We start from the raw sequence: 20,468 nt of genomic DNA on the forward strand, positions 1-20,468 counted from the left end.
CTGGACCAACATACAGTAGAGTCTGGACCATACATACAGTAGAGCCTGACATACATACAGTAGAGCCTGGACCATACAGTAGAGCCTGGACCAAACATACAGTAGAGCCTGGACCAAACATACAGTAGAGCCGGACCAAACATACAGTAGAGCCTGGACCATACATACAGTAGAGCCTGGACCATACATACAGTAGAGCCTGGACCATACATACAGTAGAGCCTGGACCATACATACAGTAGAGCCTGGACCATACATACAGTAGAGCCTGGACCATACATACAGTAGAGCCTGGACCATACATACAGTAGAGCCTGGACCATACATACAGTAGAGCCTGGACCATACATACAGTAGAGCCTGACCATAATACAGTAGAGCCTGGACCAAATACAGTAGAGTCTGGACCATACATACAGTAGAGCTGGACCATACATACAGTAGAGCCTGGACCATACATACAGTAGAGCCTGGACCATACATACAGTAGAGCCTGGACCAACATACAGTAGAGCCTGGACCATACATACAGTAGAGCCTGGACCATACATACAGTAGACCTGGACCATACATACAGTAGACCCTGGACCAACATACAGTAGAGTCTGGACCATACATACAGTAAGAGCCTGGACCATACAGTAGAGCCTGGACCATACATACAGTAGACAGCCTGGACCATACATACAGTAGAGGCCGGACAAACATACAGTAGAGCCTGGACCATACATACAGTAGACCTGGACCATACATACAGTAGAGCCTGGACGATACATACAGTAGAGCCTGGACCAAACATACAGTAGAGTCTGGACCTACATACAGTAGAGCCTGGACCATACATACAGTAGAGCCTGGACCAAACATAGCAGGTAGAGCCTGGACCAAACATACAGTAGAGTCTGGGACCATATCATACAGTAGGCCTGGACCATACATACAGTAGAGCCTGGACCAAACATACAGTAGAGCCTGGACCAAACATACAGTAGAGTCTGGACCATACATACAGTAGAGCCTGGACCATACATACAGTAGAGCCTGGACCAAACATACAGTAGAGCCTGGACCAAACATACAGTAGAGCCTGGACCAAACATACAGTAGAGCCTGGACCATACATACAGTAGAGCCTGGACCATACATACAGTAGAGCCTGGACGATACATACAGTAGAGCCTGGACCATACAGTAGAGCCTGGACCATACATACAGTAGAGCCTGGACCATACATACAGTAGAGCCTGGACCATACATACAGTAGAGCCTGGACCATACATACAGTAGAGCCTGGACCATACATACAGTAGAGCCTGGACCAAACATACAGTAGAGTCTGGACCATACATACAGTAGAGCCTGGAACTCATACATACAGTAGAGCCTGGACCAATACAGTAGAGCCTGGACCAACATACAGTAGAGCCTGGACCAAACATACAGTAGAGCCTGGACCAAACATACAGTAGAGCCTGGACCATACATACAGTAGAGCCTGGACCATACATACAGTAGAGCCTGGACCATACATACAGTAGAGCCTGGACCATACATACAGTAGAGCCTGGACCATACATACAGTAGAGCCTGGACCATACATACAGTAGAGCCTGGACCATACATACAGTAGAGCCTGGACCATACATACAGTAGAGCCTGGACCATACATACAGTAGAGCCTGGACCATACATACAGTAGAGCCTGGACCAAACATACAGTAGAGTCTGGACCATACATACAGTAGAGCCTGGACCATACATACAGTAGAGCCTGGACCATACATACAGTAGAGCCTGGACCATACATACAGTAGAGCCTGGACCATACATACAGTAGAGCCTGGACCATACATACAGTAGACCCTGGACCATACATACAGTAGACCCTGGACCAAACATACAGTAGAGTCTGTACCATACATACAGTAGAGCCTGGACCATACAGTAGAGCCTGGACCATACAGTAGAGCCTGGACCAAACATACAGTAGAGCCTGGACCAAACATACAGTAGAGCCTGGACCATACATACAGTAGAGCCTGGACCATACATACAGTAGAGCCTGGACCATACATACAGTAGAGCCTGGACCATACAGTAGAGCCTGGACCATACATACAGTAGAGCCTGGACCATACATACAGTAGAGCCTGGACCATACATACAGTAGAGCCTGGACCATACATACAGTAGAGCCTGGACCATACATACAGTAGACCCTGACCAAACATACAGTAGAGTCTGGACCATACATACAGTAGAGCCTGGACCATACATACAGTAGAGCCTGGACCATACATACAGTAGAGCCTGGACCATGCATACAGTAGAGCCTGGACCATGCATACAGTAGAGCCTGGACCATACATACAGTAGAGCATGGACCAAACATACAGTAGAGTCTGGACCATACATACAGTAGAGCCTGGACCATACATACAGTAGAGCCTGGACCATACAGTAGAGACTGGACCATACATACAGTAGAGCCTGGACCATACATACAGTAGAGCCTGGACCATACATACAGTAGAGCCTGGACCATACATACAGTAGAGCCTGGACCATACATACAGTAGAGCCTGGACCATACATACAGTAGAGCATGGACCAAACATACAGTAGAGTCTGGACCATACATACAGTAGAGCCTGGACCATACATACAGTAGAGCCTGGACCATACAGTAGAGCCTGGACCATACATACAGTAGAGCCTGGACCATACATACAGTAGAGCCTGGACCATACATACAGTAGAGCCTGGACCATACATACAGTAGACCCTGGACCAAACATACAGTAGAGTCTGGACCATACATACAGTAGAGCCTGGACCATACATACAGTAGAGCCTGGACCAAACATACAGTAGAGTCTGGACCATACATACAGTAGAGCCTGGACCATACAGTAGAGCCTGGACCAAACATACAGTAGAGCCTGGACCAAACATACAGTAGAGCCTGGACCAAACATACAGTAGAGCCTGGACCATACATACAGTAGAGCCTGGACCATACATACAGTAGAGCCTGGACCATACATACAGTAGAGCCTGGACCATACATACAGTAGAGCCTGGACCATACATACAGTAGAGCCTGGACAATACATACAGTAGAGCCTGGACCATACATACAGTAGAGCATGGACCATACATACAGTAGAGCCTGGACCATACATACAGTAGAGCCTGGACCAAACATACAGTAGAGTCTGGACCATACATACAGTAGAGCCTGGACCATACATACAGTAGAGCCTGGACCATATATACAGTAGAGCCTGGACCATACATACAGTAGAGCCTGGACCATACATACAGTAGAGCCTGGACCATACATACAGTAGACCCTGGACCATACATACAGTAGACCCTGGACCAAACATACAGTAGAGTCTGGACCATACATACAGTAGAGCCTGGACCATACAGTAGAGCCTGGACCAAACATACAGTAGAGCCTGGACCAAACATACAGTAGAGCCTGGACCAAACATACAGTAGAGCCTGGACCATACATACAGTAGAGCCTGGACCATACATACAGTAGAGCCTGGACCATACATACAGTAGAGCCTGGACCATACATACAGTAGAGCCTGGACCATACATACAGTAGAGCCTGGACCATACATACAGTAGAGCCTGGACCATACAGTAGAGCCTGGACCAAACATACAGTAGAGTCTGGACCATACATACAGTAGAGCCTGGACCATACATACAGTAGAGCCTGGACCATACATACAGTAGAGCCTGGACCATACATACAGTAGAGCCTGGACCATACATACAGTAGAGCCTGGACCAAACATACAGTAGAGTCTGGACCATACATACAGTAGAGCCTGGACCATACATACAGTAGAGCCTGGACCATACAGTAGAGCCTGGACCATACATACAGTAGAGCCTGGACCATACATACAGTAGAGCCTGGACCATACATACAGTAGAGCCTGGACCATACATACAGTAGACCCTGGACCAAACATACAGTAGAGTCTGGACCATACATACAGTAGAGCCTGGACCATACATACAGTAGAGCCTGGACCATACATACAGTAGAGCCTGGACCATACATACAGTAGAGCCTGGACCATACATACAGTAGAGCCTGGACCATACATACAGTAGAGCATGGACCAAACATACAGTAGAGTCTGGACCATACATACAGTAGAGCCTGGACCATACATACAGTAGAGCCTGGACCATACAGTAGAGCCTGGACCATACATACAGTAGAGCCTGGACCATACATACAGTAGAGCCTGGACCATACATACAGTAGAGCCTGGACCATACATACAGTAGAGCCTGGACCATACATACAGTAGACCCTGGACCAAACATACAGTAGAGTCTGGACCATACATACAGTAGAGCCTGGACCATACATACAGTAGAGCCTGGACCATACATACAGTAGAGCCTGGACCATACAGTAGAGCCTGGACCATACATACAGTAGAGCCTGGACCATACATACAGTAGAGCCTGGACCATACATACAGTAGAGCCTGGACCATACATACAGTAGACCCTGGACCAAACATACAGTAGAGTCTGGACCATACATACAGTAGAGCCTGGACCATACATACAGTAGAGCCTGGACCATACATACAGTAGAGCCTGGACCATACATACAGTAGAGCCTGGACCATACATACAGTAGAGCCTGGACCATACATACAGTAGAGCATGGACCAAACATACAGTAGAGTCTGGACCATACATACAGTAGAGCCTGGACCATACATACAGTAGAGCCTGGACCATACAGTAGAGCCTGGACCATACATACAGTAGAGCCTGGACCATACATACAGTAGAGCCTGGACCATACATACAGTAGAGCCTGGACCATACATACAGTAGAGTCTGGACCATACATACAGTAGAGCCTGGACCATACATACAGTAGAGCCTGGACCATACAGTAGAGCCTGGACCATACATACAGTAGAGCCTGGACCATACATACAGTAGAGCCTGGACCATACATACAGTAGAGCCTGGACCATACATACAGTAGAGCCTGGACCATACATACAGTAGACCCTGGACCAAACATACAGTAGAGTCTGGACCATACATACAGTAGAGCCTGGACCATACATACAGTAGAGCCTGGACCATACATACAGTAGAGCCTGGACCATACAGTAGAGCCTGGACCATACATACAGTAGAGCCTGGACCATACATACAGTAGAGCCTGGACCATACATACAGTAGAGCCTGGACCAAACATACAGTAGAGCCTGGACCAAACATACAGTAGAGTCTGGACCATACATACAGTAGAGCCTGGACCATACATACAGTAGAGCATGGACCAAACATACAGTAGAGTCTGGACCATACATACAGTAGAGCCTGGACCATACATACAGTAGAGCCTGGACCATACAGTAGAGCCTGGACCATACATACAGTAGAGCCTGGACCATACATACAGTAGAGCCTGGACCATACATACAGTAGAGCCTGGACCATACATACAGTAGAGCCTGGACCATACATACAGTAGACCCTGGACCAAACATACAGTAGAGTCTGGACCATACATACAGTAGAGCCTGGACCATACATACAGTAGAGCCTGGACCATACATACAGTAGAGCCTGGACCAAACATACAGTAGAGTCTGGACCATACATACAGTAGAGCCTGGACCATACATACAGTAGAGCCTGGACCATGCATACAGTAGAGTCTGGACCATACATACAGTAGAGCCTGGACCATACATACAGTAGAGTCTGGACCATACATACAGTAGAGCCTGGACCATACATACAGTAGAGTCTGGACCATACATACAGTAGAGCCTGGACCATACATACAGTAGAGCCTGGACCATACATACAGTAGAGTCTGGACCATACATACAGTAGAGCCTGGACCAAACATACAGTAGAGCCTGGACCATACATACAGTAGAGTCTGGACCATACATACAGTAGAGCCTGGACCATACATACAGTAGAGCCTGGACCATACATACAGTAGAGCCTGGACCATACATACAGTAGAGTCTGGACCATACATACAGTAGAGCCTGGACCATACATACAGTAGAGTCTGGACCATACATACAGTAGAGTCTGGACCATACATACAGTAGAGCCTGGACCATACATACAGTAGAGCCTGGACCATACATACAGTAGAGTCTGGACCATACATACAGTAGACAATTAAAATAATAATACCTCTCAGGTATGTGGACTCCCATCCGGAACATCTCCTGCTGGAACATGTCCTTGTTGTTGCACAGAGTGCATCTGAAGAAGAACATGCCAGCACTATGAGCCTGGTTCTGGAGGAATACATAGGAAATAAATAAGAGAATGCATGTAGTCACTTACAAGCCTTCATAAACTCTTTATACGGCCATCATAGATGCTTCACAAAGCCCATATATGCAAATGTAATGCCATATAGAGGGTGAAATAAGGGTTATGCACATTGCAGCACATTGCAAGGAACTGTTACAACACCTTTTATATAGTATGAAAAATAATTTATTCCCACATTCACCCAAGAGGGCCATTGCTAGTCTGGGATGTAGCTACCTGCACACAGTCTCTGTGAAACCAGCTGCCATGGCAGGCAGGACACTTGAGAACGGAGTAGGAGAGGACAGGCTCTATGGGGTCCAGACACACTGAGCAGGACATAGGCTCACTGACACAAGCCGACACTGGCCAGGACTGGGTGGGACTGTGATCCTTACAGTAGGACCTGGGGGAATACAATCAGAGACGCACCACGGTATAAAGCATGGCTTGTTGTTAATGTTTCTGAGAGATAAGAGTACTTCAACCAACTAAAAGTAGAGGCGTAGCCAAAGACTCAATCGTGGACACTCTTAATGACAGATGTGGCTGCTTCGCATGATGTATTGTTGTCTCTATCTTCTTGCCCTTTGTGCTGTTGTCTGTGCCCAATAATGTGTGTACCATGTTTTGTGCTACTACCATGTTGTGCTGCTGCCATGCTGTGTTGCTACCATGTTGTTGTCAAGTTGTGTTGCTACCATGCTTTGTTGTCATGTGTTGCTGCCATGCTCTGTTGTTGTCTTAGGTCTCTCTTTATGCAGTGGTGTGGTGTATCTCTTGTCATGTGTGTTTTGTCCTATATTTTAATTAAATTCCCAGCACCCGTTGCCGCAGGAGGCCTTTTGTTAGACCGTCAATGTAAATAATATTTTTTTCTTAACTGACTTACCTAGTTAAAGATTAAATTAAAAACAAAAATAAAGTTCACAAGGAGAAAATAGGCACAGCTGTTATTTCATTCTGATGAAGGCCAATATGACTTTACTGTTTTTGAATGAATTATATATTTCTAATCTCTAAAACAAGAGCTGAGCCTAATTATCTCCTGTTACTACGTTTGCCATGGCTGCTGTCTATTATGTTTAGAATCTCTAGACACAACACATACTAGAGCTGGGCAATATGGATAAAAAGTAATATCGTAATAAATGTAACTATTTTACTAGATAACAATAACTTTCCATTAGTGGCAGGGCTCTAGATGGGTTTTTTTCAGTGCCAAGTTAGACACCTGAGATGGGAGCCTACTATTCAAACAGAACGCTATTTCATCTAACATATCCAGGGAATGCATGATTGATATTTTGATATGCAGCCTGTCAAAATAGGATCCAGAATTATCACATTTATGTTAGGCTCTTCAGAGAATTTGCCGACATCTCTGTGTATATTGGCCTATAGACTATATTATTCACCAACTGAGAAAATGGCAACGCAAAGACAGCTAGATTGCTAACTCTAAATATGATATTGTTGCTAGATAGCCATGTAGGCTAATTGATTAATCTATCAGTAAATCAGTACTTTACAGCACTATTCCTAGGCTATTGATGTAGGCCTATTCACTGCAAATGGCTCGCTCAGCTTCGCAGTCGCATCAAAACCATACTACGGCCTACTCTGGTTGTAAAGTGGTGTCGTCATGAACTCAATATTAAGAGCTGAGAATAGAGTATATAGTCACAGAAAGTTATGACTCTCCTCTCTGTTACTAGAACAACAGTAGTTGCTTTGAAAACTGCATTTCTCCCGCAATTCAATTTTAAGCAGGAGCGCACAGTGCGGAAAGGGAGTGAGAGTCAGCAGTCGACAGTGAAACCGGGATAGGTACACACTTTCATAGCAGGAATCAACATAATGCATAGGCTATTATTGTTGACCAAATAATGGTTTTAGAACAATCTACAATAATGTTGTGTAGCAAAATTACCGACATATGCAGAACTCTTCGGTAAGAGGAAGGCAATGTCGGTGTTGATCATTTTCGGATTAAGTCCCAGCTCTAATACATACTGGTGATATATAATCATCGTCACTTACGGAAATAAATCTGTGAATTGAAAGATGAATTGGTGTTGTTTGCCACATGGAAAATGGACCTTTTTCTGGCAGCTTTTGACGTAGCACCCAACTGAAGCACCATTCTTCTTGCAGACTGCACATTTCTAAACACAGGGTACACAGAAAGCAAAAAAGTACATTTAGGACATGATGTTTTTGAACAAGAATCCAAGCAACCAGAAACGATTGCAGGCAACATCTAAAATATGTACTCTATACGTTTTGTGATAAAAGTGCTGCTTAGGCTTGGAGTGGACAAAGACTCTAGGATTAGGGTAATCCTAATACAACCATCATACATCATACTAAATAACTTGTATGGACGGCACTACTGTTGGTGCTGAGTGAGCCTATCAGCCTTAGTCTCTCAGCAGGTGAGAAAAGTTTCTGCTCGGTGAGTGATCAAGCTCCTGACCTCTACCTGGTGTGTCAAGCCACTCTGCATAAACTCTCCTCTACCGAAACAGTTTAGGCCATGTTGGCCATGGCAAGCACAGAATTAAATAGAAACATATTGTGCATGTTTTATACTATATCTCCACGGTGACAAGCATCAATCAAAGTGCCTGCTGAGCTGAAGAGGTTGAATGGTACCTAGACCAAGATGTACTCTTAAAGGAGCTTAACGTTACCGTACTACATATTACAAAGGCTCCGCCGTAGGTGGCAGGGGCTACAGTTCATTAAGGATTACAAAGACCTGGCCGTGGTCTGCCCAACGATGCCTCTCTACCACATGAACTCAATACATTTTCTGCACACTTCGACAATAACAACATCGTGCTGGTTGTGAGGGCTGCCACCAACCCAGAGGATTGGGTGATCTCGCTCTCCGAGGCTGACGTGAGTAAGGTCTTTAACCAGGTCAACACCTGCGAGGCTGCGGGGCCCGACAGTATTCCAGGGCATGCGCAGAACAGCTGGCTTAATGCCACAATGACTACCGCCCTGTAGCGCTCACATCTGTAATCATGAAGTGCTTTGAGAGGCTGGTAATGGCACACATTAACTCCATCATCCCAGAAACCCTAGACCCACTCCAATTTGTATACCGCCCCAACAGATCCACAGACGACGCAATCTCAGTTGCTCCCCCACTGCCCTCACCCACCTACATAAGAGGAATACCTATGTGAGAATGCTGTTAATTGACTACACCATAGCGTTCAACACCATTGTCCCCTCCAAACTCATCACCCACAGGGGTGTATGCTTAGTCCCCTCTTGTACTCCCTGTTCACCAACAACTGCGTGTCCACACATGACTCCAACACCATCATTAAGTTTGCTGACAACACGACAGTAGACCAGTGACCTGTCAGTGTGGTACCAGAACAACAGCCTCTCCCTTAATGTCAGTAAGACCAGGGAGCTTATCGTGGACTACATTGATGGGGCTGCAGTGGAGCAGGTCAAGAGCTTCAAGTTCCTCGTTGACCAAATTACTAAGGACTTAAAATGGTCCACACACAGTCATGAAGAAGGCATGACAACGCCTCTTCCCCCTCAGGTTTGGCATGGGCCCTCAAATCCTTAAAAGGTCGTACAGCTGACACCAACAGGCTCCTGAACAGCTTCTATCACTGTCTCTACGCACTCAAAGGGCCATACACACTCAAGCACACTGACACTCCAAAACACACAAAGATTCACTCCATCATTTGCTCACAAACACATAATATGCACATACATTTATACTACCTCTACCCTCACATACAATAATTATATACGCTGCTGCAACTTTGTTTATCATATACAGTGCCTTGTAAAAGTATTCACCCCCCTTGGCGTTTTTCCTATTTTGTTGTATTACAACCTGTAATTTAAATCGATTTTTATTTGGATTTCATGTAATGGACATACACAAACTAGTCCAAATTGGCGAAGTGAAATGAAAAAAATGTAAAACTGAAAAGTGCTACGTGCATATGTATTCCCCCCTTTGCTATGAAGCCCCTAAATAAGATCTGGTGCAACCAATTACCTTCAGAAGTCACATAATTAGTTAAATAAAGTCCACCTGTGTGCAATCTAAGTGTCACATGATCTGTCACATGATCTCAGAATATATACACCTGTTCTGAAAGGCCCCAGAGTCTGCAACACCACTAAGCAAGGGGCACCACCACCTTTTCATCGGCAGGGACTGGGAAACTGGTCAGAATTGACGGAATGATGGATGGCGCTAAATACAGGGAAATTCTTGAGGGAAACCCGTTTCAGTCTTCCAGAGATTTGAGACTGGGACAGAGGTTCACATTCCAGCAGGACAATGACCCTAAGCATACTACTAAAGCAACACTCAAATGGTTTAAGGGGAAACATTTAAATGTCTTTGAATGGCTTAGTCAAAGCCCAGACCTCAATCCAATTGAGAATATGTGGTGTGACTTAAAGATTGCTGTACACCAGCAAAACCCATCTAACTTGAAGGAGCTGGAGCAGTTTTGCCTTGAAGAATGGGCAAAAATCCCAGTGGCTAAAAGGGCCAAGCTTATAGAGACATACCACAAGAGACTTGCAGCTGTAATTGCTGCAAAAGGTGGCTCTACAAAGTATTGACTATGGGGGGGAGTTATGCATGCTCAAGTTTTCAGTTTTTTTGTCTTATTTCTTGTTTGTTTCACAATAAAAACATTTTTGCATCTTCAAAGTGGTAGGCATGTTGTGTAAATCAAATGATACAAACCCCCCAAAAATCTATTTTACTTCCAGGTTGTAAGGCAACAAAATAGGAAAAATACCAAGGGGGTGAATACTTTCGCAAGCCACTGTATCCTGATGCCTAGTCACCTTACCCCTATGCATACATCATACAGTGCCTTCAGAAAGTATTCATACCCCTTGACTTTTTCCACAGAAATACCTTATTTACATAAGTATTCAGACCCTTTGCTATGCGACGCTAAATTGAGCTCAGGTGCATCATTGATCATCCTTGATGTTTATACAACTTGATATGAGTACACATGTGGTAAATTGAATTGATTTGACATAATTTGTAAAGGCACACACCTGTCTATATAAGGTCCCACAGTTGACAGTGCATGTCAGATCAAAAACCAAGCCATGAGGTCGAAGGAATAGTCCGTAGAGCTCAGAGACAGGATTGTGTCGAGACACAGATCTGGGGAAGGGTACAAAAAAATGTCTGCAGCAAGAAGTTTGGAGCCACCAAGACTCTTCCTAGAACTGGCCGCCCGGCCAAACTGAGGACCTTGGTCAGGAAGGTGACCAAGAACACGATGGTCACTCTGACAGAGCTCCAGAGTTCCTCTGTGGAGATGGGAGAACCTTCCAGAAGGACAAATATCTCTGCAGCATTTCACCAATCAGGCCTTTATGGTAGAGTGGTTGGACGGAAGCCACTCTTCAGTAAAAGGCACATGACAGCCCGCTTGGAGTTTGCCAGAAGGCACCTAAAGACTCTCAGACCATGAGAAATAAGATTCTCTGGTCTGATTAAACCAAGATTGAAGTCTTTGGCCTCAATGCCAAACATCACGTCTGGAGGAAACCTTGCACCATCCCTACGGTGAAGCATGGTGCTGGCAGCATCATGCTGTGGGGATGTGTTCCAGCGGCAGGGACTGGGAGACTAGTCAGGATCAAGGCAAAGATGAACAGAGAAAAGTACAGAGAGATCCTTCATGAAACCCTGCTCCAGAGCGCTCACGACCTCAGACTGGGGCGAAGGTTCACCTTCCAACAGGACAACGACTCTAAGCACACAGCCAAGACAACAAAGGAGTGGCTTCGGGACAAGTCTCTGAATGTTCTTGATTGGCCCAGCCAGAGCCAGGACAGCAACCCAATGGAGCATCTCTGGAGAGACCTGGAAATAGCTGTGCAACAATGCTCCCCATCCAACCTGACAGAGCTTGAGAAGATCTGCAGAGAAAAATGGGAGAAACTCCCCAAATGCAGGTGTACCAAGCTCGTAGCATCATACCCAAGAAGACTCGAGGCTCTAATCGCTGCCAAAGGTGCTTCAACAAAGTACTGAATAAAGGGTCTGAACACTTATGCAAATGTGATATTTCAGTTAATAAAAAATAAAAAAAAATTAGCTACAATTTCTAAAAACCTGTTTTTGCTTTGTCATTATCAGGTATTGTGTGTAGATTGATGAGTAAAACAACTATTTAATCAATTTTAGAAAAAGGCTGTAAGGTAACAAAATGTGGAAAAAGTCAAGGGGTATGAATACTTTCCGAAGGCACGCCTTCAAATTAGTGGATTCGGTTATTTCAACCACACCCGTTGCTGGCAGGTGTATAAAACCGAGCACACAGCCATGCAATCTCTATAGACAAACATTGACAGTAGAAGGACCTTACTGAAGATTTCAGTGACTTTCAACGTGGCACCGTCATAGGATGCCACCTTTCCAAAAGGTCAGTTCGTCAAATTTCTGCCCTGCTAGAGCTGCCCCAGTCAACTGTAAGTGCTGTTATTGTGAAGTTGAAACGTCTAGGACAAAAAACAGCTTAACCGCAAAGTCATAGGCCACACAAGCACACAGAACGGGACTCCTGAGTGCTGAAGCGCGTAAAAATTGTCTGTCCTCGGTTGCAACACTCACTACCGAGTTCCAAACTGCCTCTGGAAGCAAAGTCAGCACATAAACTGTTAGTCGGGAGCTTTATGAAATGGGTTTCCATGGCCAAGCAGCCGCACATGCCAAGATAACGTTACCTGCCCGAATGCATAGTGCTAACTGTAAAGTTTGGTGGAGACGGAAAAATGGTCTGGGGCCGTTTTTCATGGTTCGGGCTAGGCCCCTTAGTTCAGTGAAGGGAAATCTTAACACTACAGCATACAGTCCAATGACATTCTAGACGATTCTGTGCTTCCAACTTTGTGGCAACAGTTTGGGGAAGGCCCTTTCCTGTTTCAGCATGACAATTCCCCAGTGCACAAATCGAGGTCCATACAGGAATGGATTTGGTCAAGATCGGTGTGGAAGAACTTGACTGGGCTGCACAGAGCCCTGACCTCAACTCCATCAAACAGCTTTGGAATGAACTAGAACGCCGACTGTGAGCCAGGCCTAATCGCCCAACACCAGTGCCATACCTCACAAATGCTCTTGTGGCTAAATGGAAGCAAGTCCCCGCAGCAATGTTCCAACATCTAGTGGAAAGAAGAGTGTAGGCTGTTACAGCAGAAAATGGGGGACCATCTCCATATCAATGCCTATGATTTTGGAATGAGATGTGTCCACATACTTTTGGTCATGTAGCGTATCTACATCAGGGATCATCAATAACTATCATCAATAACCATCATAACTATGAAATAACACATATGGAATCATGTAGTAATCAAAAAAGTGTTAAACAAAACAAAATATATTTTATATTCTTCAAAGTAGCCACCCTTTGATTTTATGACAGCTTTGTACATGCTTGGCATTCTCTCAACCAGCTTCACCAGCTTTTCCAACAGTCTTGAAGGAGTTCCCACATATGCTGAGTACTTGTTGGCTGCTTTTCCTTCACTCTGCGGTCCAACTCATCCCAAGCCATCTCAATTGGATTGAGGTTGGGTGATTGTGGAGGCCAGGTCATCTGATGCAGCACTCCATCACTCTCCTTCTTGGTCAAATAGGCCTTACACAACCTGTAGGTGTGTTGGGTCATTGTCTTGTTAAAAAACAAATGATAGTCCCACCAAGCGCAAACCAGATGGGATGGCGTATCGCTGCAGAATACTGTGGTAGCCATGCTGGTTAAGTGTGCCTTGAATTCTAACTAAATCACTGACAATGTCACCAGCAAAGCACCCCCATACCATCACACCTCCATGCTTCACGATGGGAAACACACATGCATCGATAAAAAAAGTAACCTTTATTTAACTAGGCAAGTCAGTTATGAACAAATTCTTATTTACAATGACGGCCTACCGCAGCCAAACCCGGACGACGCTGGGCCAATTATGCACCGCCCTATGGGACTGCCAATCACGGCCAGATGTGATACAGCCTGGAATCAAACCAGGGACTGTAGTGACGCCTCTTGCATTGAGATGCAGTGCCTTAGACCGCTGCGCCACTCGGGATCATCCATTCACCTACTCTGCGTCTCACAAAGACACGGCGGTTGGAACCAAAAATCTCACATTTGGACTCATCAGACCAAAGGACAGATTTCCACCGGTCTAATGTCCATTGCTCGTATTATTTGGCCCAAACAAGTCTCTTCTTCTTATTGGTGTCCTTTAGTAGTGGTTTCTTTGCAGTAATTCAACCATGAAAGCCTGATTCACACAGTCTCCTCTGAACAGTTGATCTTGAGATGTGTTTGTTACTTGAACTCTGTGAAGCTTTTAATTCGGCTGCAATCTGAGGTGCAGTTAACTCTTATGAATGTATCCTCTGCAGCAGAGGTACCTCTGGGTCTTCCTTTCCTATGGCGGTCCTCATGAGATCCAGTTTCATCATAGCGCTTGATTGTTTTTGCCACTGCACTTCAAATTAAATCAAATTTTATTGGTCACATACACATGGTTAGCAGATGTTAATGCTAGTGTAGTGAAATGCTTGTGCTTCTAGTTCCGACAGTGCAGGAATATCTAACAAGTAATCTAACAATTCCCCAACAAGTACCTAACACACACAAATCTAAAGGAGTGAATGAGAATATGTACACATAAATATATGGATGAGCAATGGCCAAGCGGCATAGGCAAGGTGCAGTAGACGGTATAAAATATAGTATATACATATGATATGAGTAATGTAAGATATGTAAACAATATTAAAGTGGCATTATTTAAAGTGGCATTGTTTAAAGTGACTAGTGATCAATTTATTAAAGTGTCCAGTGATTGGGTCTCAATGTAGGCAGCAGCCTCTCTGAGTTAGTGATTGCTGTTTAGCAGTCTGATGGCCTTGCGATAGAAGCTGTTTTTCAATCTCTCGGTCCCAGCATTGATGCATCTGTACTGACCTCGCCTTCTGGATGATAGCGGTGTGAACAGGCAGTGGCTCGGTGGTTATTGTCCTTGATGATCTTTTTGGCCTTCCTGTGACATCGGGTGCTGTAGGTGTCATGGAGGGCAGGTAGTTTGCCACCGGTGATGTGTTGTGCAGACCGCACCACCCTCTGGAGAGCCTTACGGTTGTGGGCGGAGCAGTTGCCGTACCAGGCGGTGATACAGCCCGACAGGATGCGCTCGATTGTGCATCTGTAAAAGTTTGTGAGTGCTTTTGGTGACAAGCCAAATTTCTTCAGCCTCCTGAGGTTGAAGAGGCGCTGTTGCGCCTTCTTCACCCCACTCTCTGTGTGGGTGGACCATTTCAGTTTGTCTGTAATGTGTACGCCGAGGAACTTTCCACCTTCTCCACTGCTCTGCCTTCAATGTGAATAGGGGGTGCTCCCTCTGCTGTTTCCTGAAGTCCACGATCATCTCCTTTGTTTTGTTGACGTTGAGTGAGAGGCTGTTTGCTGACACCACACTCCGAGTGCCCTCACCTCCTCCTTGTAGGCTGTCTCATCGTTGTTGGTGATCAGGCCCACTACTGTTGTGTCGTCTGCAAACTTGATTATTGAGTTGGATGCGTGCATGGCGACACAGTCGTGGGTGAACAGGGAGTACAGGAGAGGGCTGAGCACACACCCTTGTGGGGCCCCAGTGTTAAGGGTCAGCGAAGTGGAGACGTTTTTTCCTACCTTCACCACCTGGGGGCGGCCATCAGACAGTCCAGAACCCATTGCACAGGGAGGGGTTGAGACCCAGGAACAGCATTCTTTCATTGGTATTCCTCTTGTCCAGATGGGATAGGGCAGTGCGCAGTGTGATGGCGACTGCGTCATCTGTGGACCTGTTGGGGCAGTATGCAAACTGAAGTGGGTCTAGGGTGGCCGGTAAGGTGGCGGTGATATGATCCTTGACTAGCCTTTCAAAGCATAGGACGCGGCTAGGGATACCGTCTGGGCCAGCAGCCATGCAAGGGTTAACAAGTTTAAATGTTTTACTCACGTCAGCCACTGAGAAGGAGAGGGGCCGCAATCTTTGTTAGCAAGCCGCGACAGTGACACTGTATTATCCTCAAAGTGGGCAAAGAATGTGTTTAGTTTGTCTGGAAGCAAGATGTCGGTGTCAGTGACGTGGCTGTTTTTGTCGTCCGTGATTTCCTGTCGACCCCGCCACATACGTCTCGTGTCTGAGCCGTTGAATTGCGACTCCACCTTGTCCCTGTACCGGCATTTCGCTTGTTTGATTGCCTTGTATAGGGAATAACTACACTGTTTAAATGTAGCCATATTTCCAGACCTCTTTCCATGGTTAAATGCGCTGGATCGCGCTTTCAGTTTGCGCGAATGCCGCCATTCAGCCACGGTTTCTGGTTTGGGTAGGTTTTAATAGTCAACATCTCCAATGCACTTCTTAATAAACACACTCACAGAGTCAGAGTATAAGTCAATGTTGTTCTCTGAGGCTGACCGGAATATATTCCAGTCCGCGTGATCAAAACAATCTTGAAGCGTGGCTTCCGATTGGTCAAACCAGCGTTGAATGGTTCTCGTCACTGGTACATCCTGTTTGAGTTTCTGCCTATAAGACGGAACGAGGAAGATGGATTTGCCGAAGGGAGGGCGTTTTATGCATCGCGGAAGTTAAGAGTAGCAGTGATCGAGAGGATTAGCCCTGCGAGTCGTGCAATCAATATGCTGATAGAATTTAGGTAGCCTTGTTCACAAATTTGCTTTATTAAAACCCCCAGCTACAATAAATGCAGCCTCCGGATATATGGTTTCCAGTTTACATAGAGTCCAGTGAAGTTCCTTGAGGGCCGTCTTGGTGTTCGCTTGAGGGGGAATGTATACAGCTGTGACTATAACTGACAAGATTTCTCTTGGTAGGTAAAATGGCCAGCATTTCATTGTAAGGAATTCTAGGTCGGGTGAGCAGGACTTGAGTTCCTGTATGTTGTTATGATTACACCATGCGTTGTTAATCATAAAGCATACACCCCCGTCCTTCCTCTTCCCAGAGAGGTGTTTATCTCTGTCGGCGCGATGCATGGAGAAGCCCGGTGGCTGAACCAATTCTGACAACATATCCCGAGAGAGCCATGTTTCTGTGAAACAGAGAATGTTATACTTGAAGAAACTTTCAAAGTTCTTGACTTTTTCCAGATTGACTGACCTTCATGTCGTAAAGTAATGATGGGACTGTCATTTCTTTTTGCTTATTTGAGCTGTTCTTGCAATAATATGGACTCTGTCTTTTACGGGTTATCTTCTGTATACCACCCCTACCTTTGTTATTTAATAGTTTTGATGTTTTCACTATGATTCTACAACGTAGAAAATAGTACAAATAAAAATAAAAACCCTTGAATGAGTAGGTGTGTCCAAACTTTTGACTGGTACTGTATATTTGCCTTGCTCAGAAAACTTGTGCCAAATAAAATCAAATGCGGGCCGCCAGTTGGGGAACCCTGATCTACAGCTATCACTCCAGTATCCCTGCACATTGTAGATATGGTACTGGAACTGACTGACCCTATTTATAGTATTCTGACTTACTTTCTCGTATTCTTCTTATTTCTAGTTCTTGTGTTTTTGATCTAACTTATGTTATTTGTTGCATTACATTGTTATTGACTATTGCATTGTTGGGTTTTGAGCTTGCAAGAAAGGCATTTCACTGCACTTGTGCATGTGACATTAAAACTTGAAACTATGTGTTATTTTCAGAGGTAGACTCTTGAGTCATAATCAAGGGCTAAATGGTACCTTGCCTATAATGAAAGTAGGATAAATAAATACGCCCTCAATATGAATGAACACACTGACTTACTAGTCTGGAGGATCTGCGGACCTCCTGTTTAATATCATCCACCAAGAAGCCATAGATCCCTTCGTTTTCCTCTCCACGCTGATACACGCCGCTTGACATCAGCTGGAATATAAAAACATCTGAATAGGATTGCAAAATTCCGGGAACTTTCAATAAATTCCCTGGTTTTCCGGAAATCCCGGTTGGAGGACTGCCGGAATCAGGAGGGAATAAGCAGAAAATCCGGAGTCCTCTAACCAACATTTCTAGAAAACCAGGGAATTTAAGTTGCCACCTTTCATCTGACATTGTAAACATTCTGTACATTTAAGGTGTCTTCAGTAAGCAACTGAATGATAAAACAAATAGATTATTACTGTTTGAGCAAATAGTATTCCGCAATGACAAGATATTTTGGTTTAAGCTAGGCCATAATTCATGAACAATGAGTAATTCTAACACACACACTCTCTCTCTCTTACCAGGCAAAAGTAGTGCACAGTGAGTTCCTGTGACTTAAGTGTGATCTTCTCGCCATATTTGTCTGGACAATTCTCACTGCATTTACAAAGTGCACAACCTTAAAATAGAGAGAAGACATTTCAAGTTCAATGTAAATAAACAAGTACCTTAACTTTCGGGTAGGGTGGTTTGATCATGTGTGTTCTCACCATTGTCATCAAAGTCAAAGTGTTGAAAAAAGGTGATAAAATGTTATACTACAACAACATAGTGGCCTTCATACTGATTACTCACAGTCTATTAAGTATTCCTGATCGGATCTCCGAATCCTCCTCTTCATTTTCAATAGTAAGAGGACCTTGATTCTTCACATGAAAATTGCCTGAAAAATAAATGTCATAGCTGTATCAGCAAACTTTCAAGATACCAGACGGTGTCTGATACATGTCAAATACTGGAGCTGTGCTTAACTTATGCTAGTTTGCCTTGTAGAATGGAACCAATGGAATAGTCCCAAAAGTTCAAACTCCAAGTTGAATTGAGCACACCTCAAATACCTTACTGTTGCATGGAATGTCATACCTTGGGCACTACAGATAATCATAGCTATTTGCATGTGAAACTGTCTGGGAATACATTGGCTCCATTGTTTACTTTATGCAGGTGGGCCAGGACCCACTCTCCGGGTATGTTAACTCTGGTCCATGCACATGTCGGATGCGCATGCAGCGAGAAGGGTGTAACTGCAACCCGCAATTCTGGACGTTCAACCCCTCCTTTTATAGGGGGGGGGTTGTCATGCAGAAACAAAAGGGACGTTCGAGGGGTGTGGTTCATGAAGGAACCAATGGGATACTCGGGGGGGCGTTCCTGGAATGCCCACATGTAGGAACGTCCCGAATTGCAGGCTGCAGTTGCGTACATACAGCCAAACATGGTTCATCAGCTGATAAAATGCCAAAGTCGTTTTAGAGGACAGAGAAAAGTTTTAAATTACTCTAGCAACATCTTCACGTTGGTGAGTTACGAAAGTATACTGAATACAATGACTAAACAACTGGGGGGAAACGTGCCAGAGCACGTTGTTGCGCGGTGAACCAGAGCTATGGGTATGCGTGCGCATTTAGAAATAGCTTCAGCTTAGATGCATATTTTTTCCAAAAGTCTTCCTCATAGTCGTTATCTATATTATATAAGTAGCAACGAGATTTACGCATTCGTGTAATGACCCAATGACATTCTCGATATTTAGATTCTAGTGCTTTCCAAAAATACATGACAATGATATGTTAACACATTAGCTTGCTAAGTAGCTAGCTAATTAATAAGCTATGTTACAGAAGTGCATAGCTAAAATCTAGCTATCTACTATACACATTGAATGCAAACGTGCATCTTACTTTTACTCGATTTATATGGACTTAATCTAGTTTGTTTGTTTTTCCATGATATTAAATTTCCCTCGTCGCCCTTCGTCTTTGGAGGGTAAATTTCAAACCGAACCAAAACATTCGGAAATGGGAAGAGTCACAACGTTGATTTCCGGTAGAATCGGCTAATTATTTTCAGAATAAAAGCCTATCTGAAAATGTAAATAAAAACCGAAACGAATGCATATAGTCCACTGATATTCATGTTTCTACAAGATCTGGGAGGGGAGCCATCAGATTTGATTTAATTATAGTAATGTTAAAATATAGACTAAGTAAGCAATCCAGGGCCGGCCCTAGTCCTTGATCGTGACCCTCGGTTCCATTACATTACACATAAGAGTCATTGGACGAAGG

General features: G+C 44.6%; 1 protein-coding gene across 1 annotated transcript in view; it reads right to left on the bottom strand.

Annotated features, from left to right (window-relative positions):
• Positions 1-20,189, bottom strand: part of LOC120023230 (G2/M phase-specific E3 ubiquitin-protein ligase-like) — a 66,967-nt gene extending 46,778 nt beyond the window's left edge. Inside the window, exons 1-7 of the mRNA XM_038967276.1 lie at positions 20,082-20,189; positions 18,976-19,063; positions 18,702-18,799; positions 18,241-18,342; positions 8,404-8,528; positions 6,598-6,766; positions 6,235-6,341 (exon numbers count right to left, since the gene is read on the bottom strand). Of these exons, the coding sequence (XP_038823204.1) occupies positions 6,235-6,341; positions 6,598-6,766; positions 8,404-8,528; positions 18,241-18,342; positions 18,702-18,799; positions 18,976-19,021 (647 nt within the window). The 5' untranslated portion in view covers positions 19,022-19,063; positions 20,082-20,189. The remainder of the gene's footprint in view (positions 1-6,234; positions 6,342-6,597; positions 6,767-8,403; positions 8,529-18,240; positions 18,343-18,701; positions 18,800-18,975; positions 19,064-20,081) is intronic.
• Positions 20,190-20,468: the final 279 nt, after the last annotated feature.

This window comes from Salvelinus namaycush, chromosome 28 (genome assembly GCF_016432855.1).
Source record: "Salvelinus namaycush isolate Seneca chromosome 28, SaNama_1.0, whole genome shotgun sequence".
NCBI classification, from domain to species: Eukaryota; Metazoa; Chordata; class Actinopteri; order Salmoniformes; family Salmonidae; genus Salvelinus; species Salvelinus namaycush.